Source organism: Tamandua tetradactyla, chromosome 2, assembly GCF_023851605.1.
Source record: "Tamandua tetradactyla isolate mTamTet1 chromosome 2, mTamTet1.pri, whole genome shotgun sequence".
Classification (NCBI taxonomy): domain Eukaryota; kingdom Metazoa; phylum Chordata; class Mammalia; order Pilosa; family Myrmecophagidae; genus Tamandua; species Tamandua tetradactyla.
The window spans coordinates 77,530,182-77,543,956 of NC_135328.1; the positions used below are offsets into that span (position 1 = coordinate 77,530,182).

A 13,775-nucleotide genomic window follows, 5' to 3' on the forward strand; every position below is an offset into this window, starting at 1 on the left:
ATACAGCTTGCTGCCACTTGTAACAGGAAAAGCCCTGAGCTCAAAGTCAGGTGCTGGAGCTGGTCATGCTTCCGCCTTAAAGAGCTACGGAGCCCTCGAGAGGGCACCTGATGGCTCGGCGCATCCGCGTCTTCATTATAAGGACTTTTCAAAGGGAAGGGGGCAGGTGTTGGCTCTCAGGACCCTTCCAGCTTTAGCACTCTAGTTGTTGGAGGGTGGAAGTGTGGGAGCAGAGCACGACCCCAGGCCCAGCCAGAAGCTGCTTTCATCACAGCTCCCATGGCTGCAGCCTCACTGGAGGAAGGGAAGCCCCAGGTCTTCTCCTGGACTCAAAGCAGACTCTGCACCTACTGTCCAGCCTGCGACCACCGCCCCAGACCCTATTGCAGGACTAACAGAGCCTATGAAAACTCCTGGCTTCTGTGAGTGGAAATTTCAAGTAAAGGGATATGCGGGCCACAAATTGATCTCTCTGGAAAAGACTTCAGGCTTAACTCATAAGAAGTGATGGAAAAGGAAAGCTGGACTTGCTCAGGCTCCATGGCCAGAGAAATATCTCTAAGTCACTGGTACTCAACCAGGGAAATTTTGTGCCCCAAGGGACATTTGGCAACTTCAGGAGACAGTTTTAGTTAGAGTTTTGCATAGAATCCTGGGAAGCTGCGATGCTTGCCACAAGGCACAGGTCAGCCCCCACCACAAAAAATGATCCAGTCCAAAATGTGGACAGGGCTGAGGTTGAGAAAATTGCTGTGAATAAAAGTACTGGAGAAAGCAAGGAACAGAGACTCAAATAATAATGTTTCTCTCCAAAATTGACACCGGGCAAGAGGGACTATTTCCTGAGAGCAATGAGATCTATAAAACACCTAAAATCTCAAGGTTGGGCAGATCTTCCTCCCTCCCTCCCTCCCTCCCTCCCTCCCTCTCCCTCCCTCCCTCCCTCCCTCCCTCTCTCAGCAGCTCTTGGTGGATTTGCCTGAGTCAGGGACAGAAACCCTAACCAAACTAAAACTTGGAGCAGAACCACTCAGGGGCAGATCGAGATTTTGCGCGGCCTGAAACGTATATATTTTCAGGAACTCTCTTTTTAAAAAATCAAGAACAGGTGTCGGAAGGCGGCCCTGCAGTCTAAGTGTCATTAGCTTTGTGTAAATCCATTCTATGGAACCCGGGCCTTGGGCCCCCACGGAGTGCAGACCTTTCACTCGGGAGTGGGGGGCCGGGCTGGGGGAAGGGAGGGTCCCGCAGCTAGGAGTTAGCAACGGCAGGTGGACAGAAAACATCTCAAAGGACCAGGAGTAGCAACCGCAGTGAATCCTCTCCCGCCCCAGCGCGAGGCAAGGGTCCCAGCCCAGCCCCCTCCACGGAGGTGGGGGGGTGCGCCCTGCACCGGGCCGCACTGCCCCCTGGTGGGCGCCGGCAGCGCAGCCGGCTTCTCGGACACCTGCCGGAGCGGACCCAGATTCCGCCCCCCCCCCCATGCTGCCTACCACCCCCACCCCCACCCCCCGCCCAGCTCAGGACCCGGGCAGAAGTGCACCCCTGCCCTCTGCCCAATCCCAGCTCTCCAACGTGGCAAGCCAGCGCAGTGGATCTTGCAGGCCCAAACCTCCCTCGGTGATGTTTCTGAGTCCTGGGCATGACCTCTGCCCACCTCTCTCCTGCCTCTCCCTACACAACGGCCCCCAGCACACACACAAACACAACCACACGCGCACACAGCAATCTGTATTCTAGACAGACTGAAGCAGGGCTGGTTTCCCGAGGAGCCCTCCCTGCCTGGGCACCACCCGGCACCCCTGGGAGCTTTTACCTGGCTAGTCCCCCTCCTTACCTAGCTGGGTCCCCTCACAGGCCCTCACTCGTGACTGGCTGATTCATCGATTACTGTTTTCATCCAATCTCACCAACACTGACTGACAGGCCTTGGGCTTGTGTCTGGGACTGCAAAGGGGGTGGGAGTGTGGCCGGCTGGCCTTCTCCTGACCCACGCCCTCAAGTCCTGGACCTGAAGGGTTTTTGTGCCAAGTGAATTCCCAGGCAAGTGCCCATGACACATTTTTTCCTGTCAACCCCTCCTCGTTGTGGAGTGGGTCACACACTCCCCAGAGCAGATGGGGGGGGTGGTCATCAAAGGTATTAGCAGTAGCAGCAGCAGGCACCGCGGAAGAGAAAGAGGGGTTTTGGGTGTGGTTGTGTTTGGTGTTTGTGTGTAGTCTGAAGAGTCTACCAGCTCCAGACACACTAACTCGATTCTGATACCCTCTGTGAAGCGCGTGGGGAGGGGTCCCACATTTTGGTCAGATGCAGGAAGCAGCTGTGGACAGGAACTGGTTCCAAACAGATTGCAAGAGGTAAATGTGCCGGTTTGAAGGGATGTATGTACCCTAGAAAAGCCATGTTTTAATCCTAATCCCATTTTGTATAGGCAGCTGTTTCTTCTAATCCCTATTCAGTATTGTATGTTTGAAATTGTAATCAGATCATCTCCCTGGGGATGTGACTCAATCAAGAGTGGTTGTTAAACTGGATTAGGTGATGACATGTCTCCACCCACTTGGGTGGGTCTTGATTAATTTACTGAAATCCTATAAAAGAGGAAATATTTTGGAGAAAGCCTGAGAATCTGAGAGAGCAGAGAATGCCACAGCACCACAAAGCAGAGAGTCCACCAGCCAGCGACTTTTGGAGATGAAGAAGAAAATGCCTCCCAGGGAGCTAGAGAGAAAGCTAGCAGATGACGCTGTGTTCACCATGTGCCCTTCCAGCCGACAGAGAAGCCCTGACTGTGTTCGCCATGTGCCTTCTCACTTGAGAGAGAAACCCTGAACTTCATCGGCCTACTTGAACCAAGGTATCTTTCCCTGGATGCCTTAGATTGGACATTTCTACAGACTTGTTTTAATTGGGACATTTTCTCGGCCTTAGAACTGTAAACTAGCAACTTATTAAATTCTTTTTAAAAGCCATTCCGTTTCTGGTATATTGCATTCTGGCAGCTAGCACACTAGAGCAATGAGTATACACAGAAATTACATTCATGGACGCCAAAAGCAGGAGCTGTGATGTTAGGCCAGATCCGTGGTCATATGTTGTCTCCATCACTCACTGCTGCGTGTGCTTAACTCCCCCAGTTGGAATCAGGTTCAGATGCCTCCTGGTCGGTCTCCTGGAGGTCCTGACATGCACGAGAGCTGCTCAGACCACACAGGTCACATCCTTCCACCCTTAAGTATCCCCAGTCAACCAAGTGGATTCCGTCTCTCCTTCTCTGCTGCCCTAAGGCAGAATGAAGAAGGAAAAGAGCTGGGGGTTGGAGTGAGGGAGAGTTCAACCACTTACCAGCTCGGTATCTTGGACTGGATTTTTAGCTCCACTGGGGTTCAGATTTTGTCAGGAAAAATGAAGATCATAAGAACCTCCTTCATTTAATTAGTCATCCATCTGTTCAGCAGATATCCACTGAGCACTTCCTTAAGTGTCAGGTCATGTCTAAGCCCTTGGGAGACAGCCGTGAGCAAAACAAAGTCCCTGCCCTCATGGAGTTACCAATGGTGTGCAGAGACAGGCAGACAAGTGTGCATCACAGTGGCCATTACAAGTGTATAGAGACAAAGTCGTGGGATTAAATGAATAAGAGTAAATTGTTTGGCACCGGGTAAGCAGTCACTAAATGTTAGCTATTATCTCATCATTTCTTCTTACTGGATCACTGTTTTTGGCTAATGGCACCACCATTCCCCCATGCACACAAGTTTGACACTTGGGGAAGGCAGCACACGTTGAAACAGGACAGACTTATATAACCAATAGGATACTGTGGAAATGACTGAGTGTGACTTCTGAGGCTGAAAGACATCGCAGCTTCAACCTGCTCTCTTGGATCTCTCGGCCTGGGAGCAGTCAGCGGCCTGACTGTGAGGACACTGAAGCAGTCCTATCAAGAGGTCCACAGAGCAAGCAACTGAGGCTTCTGGCCAACAGCCATGGGAGCGAGCCCCATGGGGAGGGGTCCGCCTGCCCAGACAAGCCTTGAGATGACAACCCGAGCCAATAGCCTGACTGCAACCTCAGGAAAGACCCAGAGCTGGAACCACCCAGCTAAACTGCACCCAAATGTATGACCCACAGAAACGGTTTGTTGTCCTAAGGGACTAGGTTGTTGAGTAATTTGTTAGGCAGCAATGGGTGACTAATCCAGGCACTAGGGTGCTGTGAAAGGCCATTAAAACTAGACACCATTCTAAAGACTCAGGTGAAGGGTACAAGGGGAGCAAGGCTCAAAACAAGACAGGAGAGGAAAGCAAGGACCAAATCTTGAGGGAGAGTATAAATCACTTTAAGGAGTTGAGTTTTGTTCTAAGGGCAAAGGGGGAGAATTGGTGGGTTTTGAGCAGAGAAGTGACGTGCTTGGATTTCATTGTATAAAGATGATGCTGGTCCAGCATGGCTGATGGATTGGGCAAGAGATGGAGGCACCTTTGCTGAGATGAAGAGAAGTGGATGGATTTGAGACATTGGGAAATGGAATGACGGGAACTTATTTACAGTTATATTAGATACAGACAATTGAGAGAGGTGGGGACTTTCTCTAGCAACTGAATGGCAAGTGGCACCACGCATCGAGAAAGTGAACAAGGCACAGGGTGGGGTGAGGTGTGAGTTCAGGTGTCTGTGGGGGATGACAAGGAAGCAGGTGGGAATGCAGCTTTCACACTCAGGAAAGAGTGAGAGCTCGGACTCTGGGGCCAGAAGAGGGAGGAGCCACCTGTGTACATAACCCCACTGGGAAGTTTCAAGAAATGGGGTGGGGTTCCCCCACTATGGCCATAGGGCCACGCTGGCATCCAGGACTGTTTGGTGGTAGGGTACCATGAAGATTCATTGTCATTTACTGAGCATCTACTACATGCCAGCTGCTCCTCTCTGCTTTGCCGAATCCTGTGTAGTGATAGGACAGTGTTGAATCTGATCATGCCACCTTAGCACCCACATATGTGAAAGCCATTTCCTTCTTTGCCATTGTGAAAATATAATTAAACCGTTCATGGAATGCGAACTAAACTAACAAGTTCAATTTAATTAGATATTTGAAGAGACTACAGAGCCAAAAGCCTTGCTTTCACGTCCCCATTCCACCACTAAAAAGCTGTGACCTCAGTCAAAATATTTTATACTTCTGAGCCTCAGTTTTCTCACATTCAAAACATAATAATAATGCTGGCTCACAAAATAGTGGTGAGGGATAAGACAATGTATATGAAAGATAACCAGTGTTTGTAAGGAAATAATTAGTGATGCTCTGAGGATTATGCCAGTCCTGTCACTCGACTGAGAGTACACATCATTAAATGTGGCTCATTTAGCTGTCACACCCACCATCCCCCTGGTGAGGCCTCACCTGTCTCGGGCCTGTCTCTCCCCCCCCAGCGCTGCTGATTCATCCATCACTGGTTTTGTCCCCGTCCCACACCAGCTCGCCGGGTGCCAATGCACTATATCCCTCACAGCTGGCACAACATACAATACAAAGCAGGCATTTGCCAACTGTTGATTTAAACTGATTCAGAACTAAAGAGATTCGGTCATGATGGCATCTGGCTTGCCTAAACTGAGCTATTAATCCAAAAAAGTTAAATTTTAACTACAGTGAGTTAAAAAACTTCCTTAGATCACAACCACGTTAAGCTGTTTCGACATGCAGGAAAAGTATCGACTTTATTGCATACGGCATATTTTCAAGCTCCTGATAAGATTTAACACCGATAGGATGAAGAATGGGTGGCTGGGGAAAGGAGAGAGAAGAAAAGGAAGGCAGGGAGGTACTTTCAAAAACCCAGGAAAATATGCCCGGGTCCAGAGGCCAACCTGTAGGAGTTTTGAGACAGTTGTAAGATAATTGGGAATTGCCACAGCCAGCAATACCCAAAAGAGCCACAAGATGACACTATTACTCCAATATCCCTTCATCGGCAGGCCAGGCCCCCTTCCTTGCCGCGGCTCCGTGCCCGCAGGCACCCTCTCGAGTGAATGCAATCCATGCCACCGGGCGTTTGCTGTCATTTCAAGCTCCGGGCCTTATCTTCTTTCAGTCACTTTCCCATAACCAGGCTAATATAAAATTAAACTCTACTGATTCTATTTTTGCCACATTTTAAAAATTGTATTAAGGTCTCTGCTCTCCATTGTAAAAGTAGCTGAATCAAACGTTTTGTTTTAATGAGAAATGCAAAATAAACAAGCGAAAACTGGTGAGTTAACAGTCCGAGAGAAGACATCTGGGGAAACTGGAGGTCACCAGGCCTGAAGGTTGTCCGAGACAAGAAGTGCCCACTTGAGACAATGTAAGTGCTTAGCCTGGGGGCTGTGGCCCCCTCAGGACAGGGTGGGAGCAGGAGGGGCTGAGCCTCTCCCCAGGGAGACCGAAGGACAGAAACGCAAATACCATATTTTTTTCAATTACCTTTTTATTCTGGAAAAAATTCAACAATACAAAAGTAGAATCCTCTGACAACCTCCAATATCATCTTATAAAGTGTCTAAAACTATAAACGAGGAAAGAAGCAGTGAGGAAGATGCAAATTCGCAGAACCCTGAGACGGCCCCCCACCCCACAATATAAAGCATGAAAAGAGAAGGGGAGGGCGGGGTCCACCTGCCAGTCTTTGAGGGCAGTCAGGGAAGGGGCGCTGTGCCCACTGCACCTACCCTGGCCAGCCTGGAGAGGAGTGGGCATTGCCAGACTTTGAGGGAGAAGAAAAGCGAAGCGTGGTATCCTGGGCTCAATATACCCTCCTTGGCCCCGCCGCCTACCCTACCACCCACCACGGCAAGGCAGGGCCTCCACAGCCATTGTCCCTGACCATAGCTGCAAAACAGTTGCGCCAAAAGCTCCCAATTCCCAGCACCAGAAAGAATTTGAATCCGCATTTAAAGTCCCTGACATGCAGGGTTCTTACTCAGATGAGCTTCTAGGGACATGTGAACTTCCAGAAAAGCATTTGCATTGACATTTTTCAAGGGAGAAGATCCACTGTTTGCATCAGATTTTCAAAGGGCTCTGTGATCTCCATGTGCCCCCAGCCCCATGCCAAAAAAAAGTCTAAAAATATCCACTGTAACCATGCTGATAAGGTTGTTTTCCTCATCTCCAATGGTCATATTATTCTTTTAAGCTTGACTTCCTGAGCATCTTTTACTAAGGGATAATTTCACAGGAAATTAAGAAAAATAAATAGGTAGATACAGAATTTTCCTGCTGAAGTCATTTACTATTTCAAAATGTCACATGGGGCAGTGCAACGGTGGCTCAGTGGCAGAGTTCTCGCCTGCCGTGCCAGAGACCTGGGTTCGATTCTCGGAGCCTGCCCAAGCCAAAATAAAAATATCATATGACCTTTCCTTCCAGTGATTGGATAAGATCCATCACAAATGAATTTTTCTCTATATTTGAGATTTTATAGCCAAATGCCATAATTATAGAAAATTTAATAAAAACAAACAGTATGTACTTTATAGTAAAAATATCTAGATGTATTTATTAATTTCACAGCTCTAAGAAGAAACAAACAATTAACTTCACTAATTTTAAAGATGTTTAATAACAGTGATACCTAAATCCCTGAAGAAATTAATTTGAGCAAATGTGTTTTGCTCTACAATCCATTTAATGCATTTTCACTGCAGGTACTTCAGAAATAAACACACACAAATATTTTTATTCAGATACGGAAAATGTCACTTACAGCTTTAATATAAAACAGCTGTTGAAGTTCACAAAAAGGGCATAAAGTGCAAAGGCTCCATTTCAAAGGGCCTTAAATCACTCTCCAAGCAGCAGAGATTGTAACCACAGCCGATGAGCTTGCCACTACTTACACAACACATACTTGCATATAAAACAAGGAATGTGGCTGAAATTACTATATTTGCTCTGATTACATACTGTGATTATAAAATCATCTTAAATCTGCTTTAACATATAGGAAAAGATACAATTGAAGCAATTAGTCCCTTTAGAGCAGGGATGGTTTTGTAAAAAGTCTACAGGAGAATGATGTCTATAAAATCCATTGAGAATCCCACCCTGGCCAAGACCCCTCTTTGGTCAGCTGGACTGACAGCACCCAGGCAAAGCCCAGTCTGGAAGGTTCCAAATTTATTTCAGGGGAAAGCAGCTCTGAGAGGGGCTCTGGCTGGACAAGCCTCGGCAGCCCACACTGATGTCCAGGGGTCTGCTCTACACAGTTCCAGGGATAAAGAGTCAGGGAGGGCTCTACATCCCAGCCCCAGAGTCTTTAACACAGCATTCAGGCTCATGTAAATAAATAAGCTGGAGAGAGAGGTTATTACACACCTGAGAGATCCAATCAACTGAGTAGTGACAGTTTTTATAAAGTCTGTACTTGTTGACTATCAAGCTTTGTCCCCCAACAGAACATCTTCAAATCATAATTAATGTTTTAGGTTCTCTTCAGAGGGACAGGCACAGGGCTCCCCCAAAAGGTGGCCAATTAACAAGTGGATTAAGACAATTCACTACCACACACCTTAAATATGTTCACCAACATGCTTGGCTTATAATAACATATTCAAAAAGGAGAGAAAGGATTTCTCTTCCCTAAAAAGCAACAATACATCACACATTGTAAAACAAGATCACTGACTTAAATTGTCACTTGTTGACATAAATGTCTTCTACATCCTAAATCCAGTTCCTGCTGGGAATCAATCATCCATAAATTCTAACCAGAACAGAAATCTGATAGTCATTCTGAGTAACCAACGAACTCAAATTTTCCACTTCCCTGCATTATTGAAAATAAGATTCCTGATTGCAAGTCACTTAATGAAATAAGCTCCTCATTTTTTAAATCTGAAAATATTAAAACGTTTAGAGTCACATATTTACAGCTATTTTCTTTGACTCATCAATCCAACCGCAGGAGAGTATCAAAAAGCAGAAGTCACTTCATTCTTTCTCAGGGTCCATTCACATCAGGCTCAAAAAGAAATACTCAGTAGAGTAAGTCTCAGATTCCAGTGATTAGCACTCAAATATTTAACTCTAGCGTATTCCAAAACCTGCTCTATGTGACAAGCACATGACTGTCATTTATACTGCAGTCAAGCTACAGTATAAATTTTCAACTCTAAAATCTACATTTACAAATATACTTACAATTATACTTTTTTAAAAAAAGATGCAAAGGTAATATACCAAGACATTAACAGCGGCTGTGCTTAGGCAATAGAAATACAGGATATATTTATACTTCTTCAACTTCTCTGTAGTTTCCAATTTTTCTTTCAAGAGCATATTTTTATAAATATGAATGATGCCATAAATAAAGTTAAAATAGGTGGGTATATATATATCTCACAAACTGACAAGCTATACTCTTTTCAAAAGTAATGTTTGGTTCTCCTCAAATAGACCCATTCTACACTTCTTTGTTAGCCTTGATCTCACTGGAACCAATATCTGAAAGGACATTCTATTTTTCATATCAAGAGCATTTTTTCTGACATCTTAAATTATTCATCTGTCTTGGAGGAGAGGGGTGAAAATAACCCTGTAGGTTCATGCTCTCACGGCCAAACCTATTCAAATATACCCACAGTCAAATTTTATCCCTACCTTAGGCAAGGTCAGTGTTTTGGTGGCTGGAAACCAGGGGTCACCAGGGCCCCCAGGAAGCAAGACCTTTACCCTTATTGGGAGAAATGGCCCTTCTTCCCTACATGTCCTTTGTCCACATCTATGTTTCCACATTAAGACAGCTGAGCTAAAACATACCAAACCTCCCACTCTGGGCATTTCTGTACCACAGAAGAGATGATATCAGATTCTCTGCCTGGTTAGGTCAATCTGAAATGATGACCGTCTGATATTTCCCTTTTAAAAACTCTAGGCTTGAAATCCAAGGACTTCTGGACTCAAAGCCGTTTCCAAATTCCATTCCACAAACCTCCGAGGTCTCACAGAGGCGCACCAGCGTTCCCACAAATATTTAATTTAAAGATCATTTTCAAACATACTTTTAACTATATGATAATACACTCATTCAACACCAGATGTTCCTACCTTAGAAACCACCAGTTAATTTGCATTTTCACTTCCTTATATACTACTTAGTACATGCTATAAATCTAACCTTAAAATAGACTTAAGTTAATACAAGTTATTTCACACATTGGGATTCCAGGAAGATTTCTTACCACCAGCAGGTTCTGCTGCTAAGAGAATTTAACAACCACAGAAGTAGAATCAAGTCATTAATTTTTAAATTCTAAATTCAGTTCCTTATTGGGCTTTTTACCTTGGATCCTGTGTAAAATCCAACCAGTATAATATTCCTGGACATGCCAAAAAACATCTACTGCCCAACTCTGAGATACTTAGGACAGTGACATAACTTCTGTCCACACCGGGAGGACACGTCTGTCCTGTTCTCTCCCCACATGGACGGTTACAAAGCAGGGGATGCCTGAGTTAAAAGGAGTTTCCCTGAGTTCGATGCTTCCCACCTCACACCTTGCAGTTTTGGAATCTTTCAGTCAGCACCGCAAGGAGGAGATTTGTTGTAGCCAGTGTCACTTTAGGTTAGAAAAACTCAGAAGACAACCAACTTGCCCCGCTGCACAAAGCCTGCCAGCCAGTCGGTGTGCTGTTAGCGCTAGCACATGAGAAAAGTGAGCATCAAAAGCTGTGAAAGGACAGGAAGCACGTTGTACTGTGAGAACGAGGTGTGCAATTCCCAGAGTAATGTTAGAGAAAGACGAGGCAAGAGTCCAGAAGGCAATTCCAGAACAGGGTAATACACAGGAGGCTTCAAAGGAGCAAGTAGAAAAAAACCTATTTTAGCTCCAAATTGTGAACAGAATCTCCAGCACGATCATCATGAGCCCTTTGGAAATCTTACAGAAGTCCAGCAGTGGGGGGGGTGGGGCAACAGACGGAAGGCTCCCATCCTGTTCTCCTCTGTATATTTTACACTACAGAGATGGGGGGAGGGGGTGTTTAAAAGAGGCCAACATTTAAAAATTGTGCTCATCTTCAAGAGTGGCTTAAAGTGGAATCTAGATTTTGGCATAGAGGGTTTTCCTCATTCGCTTTACCCTCACCTGAAGTAAAGGCTCCATCTCTCAGCAGAAGTAGCATAAGGATTCACAAGTGCATGTAAAACCTGGGTTAGCTGAGAGCTGCAGGTGAAAAACAAGCCTCCTTAGCCACAAGCCCTGTGTATGATTTGTTTGTTTGGTTTAGTGTAAGGACAGTTTCCAGCATCTCCCACCAGACAGTCAGAGGGTCCTGTCGGTAGGAAGGTCTGGCTGGCAGTGGTAGTGTTGACAGCGAGAGTATGGGAATGGCAGGGTCTGAAGTGAGCAGACTCTCTCCTGGAACACAGACACTGCAGCTGTGTGTCGCTCAGAGGGATTGCTAGGCCATCGCCACAAAGGATGCGACGCAACAAGCCACTGCATCTGAAAATGACACTGAGAAAGCTATGCCCAGTGGCCCCAAGCCCTCTACTTTCCACCTGTGGGAGTGGCAGAGACACTCACTGCCCTCCATGCACGGTGGAATCCTGGCACTCCACAGACATACTAGTTAGAGTCCACGGGAGTCAAAGTTTAAAACGACAACCCCCACCCCGACACCACTCCACAGATCTCCCTAGTTATCTTTTGCTAGCACATGGAGCCCGGAGAGCAGGGAAAATAAGCAGAGAACACAGCCCCCTTCCTGCCATCACGTGATCTTGACCGGCAACTTCTTGCTGGCACACAGGAGGGACACATAAGGGACACCGATAAAGGCCCACTTCTCGCTGGGCCAGAACTTGATGACAGGGCCTTGCTCAGGGATCTCCGAGGCAGCATCAAAGTAGGCAAAGCACACGCAGCCCAGGTAGGCGGCCAGGCAGATGAGGATGTGCCTGCAAAGAGACGCGAGGTGAGCTGCTGGCACATGCCAGCCCCCACTGGCTGAGATCCTGTCTGCTCCTCTCTCTGGGCTAACCTGCCCTAACTGGCTGATTGGTCCAAGGGATCCCTCATTACTAGGAAAGGACAAGGCGAACAACAATCTCCAGAGTGAAAGGAAGAAGAAAAAGTCTTGAGCAATTCAAGACCAGTCTTGGAATGTTCTAGAAAATTCAAATTTGATCACGGGAATGAATAAATGTGCAAATGCCTTTCGGGCTCTACCAAGAAGTCTGAGACCCAAGGATTTAAAACAGAGGCCGTAAGAGAATGGAAATAATTGAGCACGTGTGTTTAGAGTCTACCTTCTCGCTTTAACAGTTGGTTATAGATACTTTATGCCCTCATAAGGCCCAATTTTATATATGATTAAACTGTTAAATGAAAAATTGTAGAACTGTAACCCATACCAAACTTTAAAAGCTGTTCTATAACTACTTATTAAAATGTACTTGGAAACGTATTGCTTTTTTGTATATATGTTATATTTCACAATAAAAAAAGTTTATAAAAACCTGCTTTTATAGTTTAGCAAGGGAATTCTTTTTTAATTTATTCCTATGTGCATGTAAAAAGTTTTAATATTAATCTTTATCAAGCAAAATACTACTAACGCATGGAATCCTTCCTTATACCCTATATCAAAGCTTAGTTCCAGATGAATTAAAGATGTAAAATATATTTTTAAAATATATTTGATATGCAACTATGTGATGATCTTGTGAATTACTGATTATATATGTAGAATGGAACGATAAAAAGTTAAGAATGTTTGTGTTTGTTTGGTGTTAATTGGGATTTTAAAAAAATAAAAAAATTAATAAAAAATACATATATATATTCAAAGAAAATGTTTTTACAATCTTTAGCGAGGGTTCAGGAGGCCTTTCGTAGAATGACACAAAGTCCAGAAACCTTAAAGGAAAAGACTGGCAGAGGTGGCAACCCAAAATTTTAAAATGTGCATGGCACAAAGATTCTGACATCCTAAGAGGCAAATGGGAAAGTGGGAGAAAATATTTGTGCCCTAACACAAAAAGTTAAAATCTCTATGTTTACAAAGAGCCCTAAAAATGTCAATCATTTCATATGATGCCTGGGATTGCTTTTAAATAATCAGGGGTTAGTAGGGAAGGAGAGTGTGAAACGAGGTTGGAAACTATTGAAGCTGGGTGCTGCCTACATGGGGGCTCAGGGTATTATATTCTCTCTACTTTTGAATATACTTCAAATTTGCATCCTAATAACTCCACTAGGTGCTGCCTATACATTTTTTTTTAAGTAGGAGTACTCAACAAAGAAGAGGACAAAGAAAATAAATCAAAAGCAACGTATGAAAAGGAAGGAGTACATGTAACAAGTTTACATTCAAACAGATGCTCAATCACAATGTTAAGCAGGAAAAAAAACATGAAAATCAAAGAAAATATAAGGTTTTTTTTTTCTAGCAGGCTAACAAAGATTTAAAAGACTTAAGAATACCCAGTATTAGAGAGGCTGGAGGGAACTGCCTGAAAATGGAGAGCTGTGTTCCAGTAGCCATGTTTCTTGAAGATGATTGTATAATGATATAGCTTTCACAATGTGACTGTGTGATTGTGAAAACCTTGTGTCTGATGCTCCTTTTATCTACGGTATGGACAGATGAATAAAACATATGGATTAAAAATAAATAAATAATAGGGGGAACAAGTGTTAAAACAGATTGAGTAGAAATACTAGTGATCAATGAGAGGGCGGGATAAGGGGTATGCTATATAGGAGTTTTTCTTTTTTATTTCTTT

The 13,775-nt window shown here is 44.8% G+C and overlaps 1 protein-coding gene across 6 annotated transcripts in view; it reads right to left on the minus strand.

The window, feature by feature from the left end:
* Positions 1–6,490: 6,490 nt before the first annotated feature.
* Positions 6,491–13,775, minus strand: part of ACER2 (alkaline ceramidase 2) — a 42,815-nt gene continuing 35,530 nt past the window's right edge. For all 6 annotated transcript variants that reach the window (XM_077148068.1, XM_077148062.1, XM_077148065.1 and 3 more), the window contains one exon: positions 6,491–11,945. In XM_077148068.1, coding sequence (XP_077004183.1) covers positions 11,759–11,945 — 187 coding nt within the window. In that variant the 3' untranslated portion in view covers positions 6,491–11,758. The remainder of the gene's footprint in view (positions 11,946–13,775) is intronic.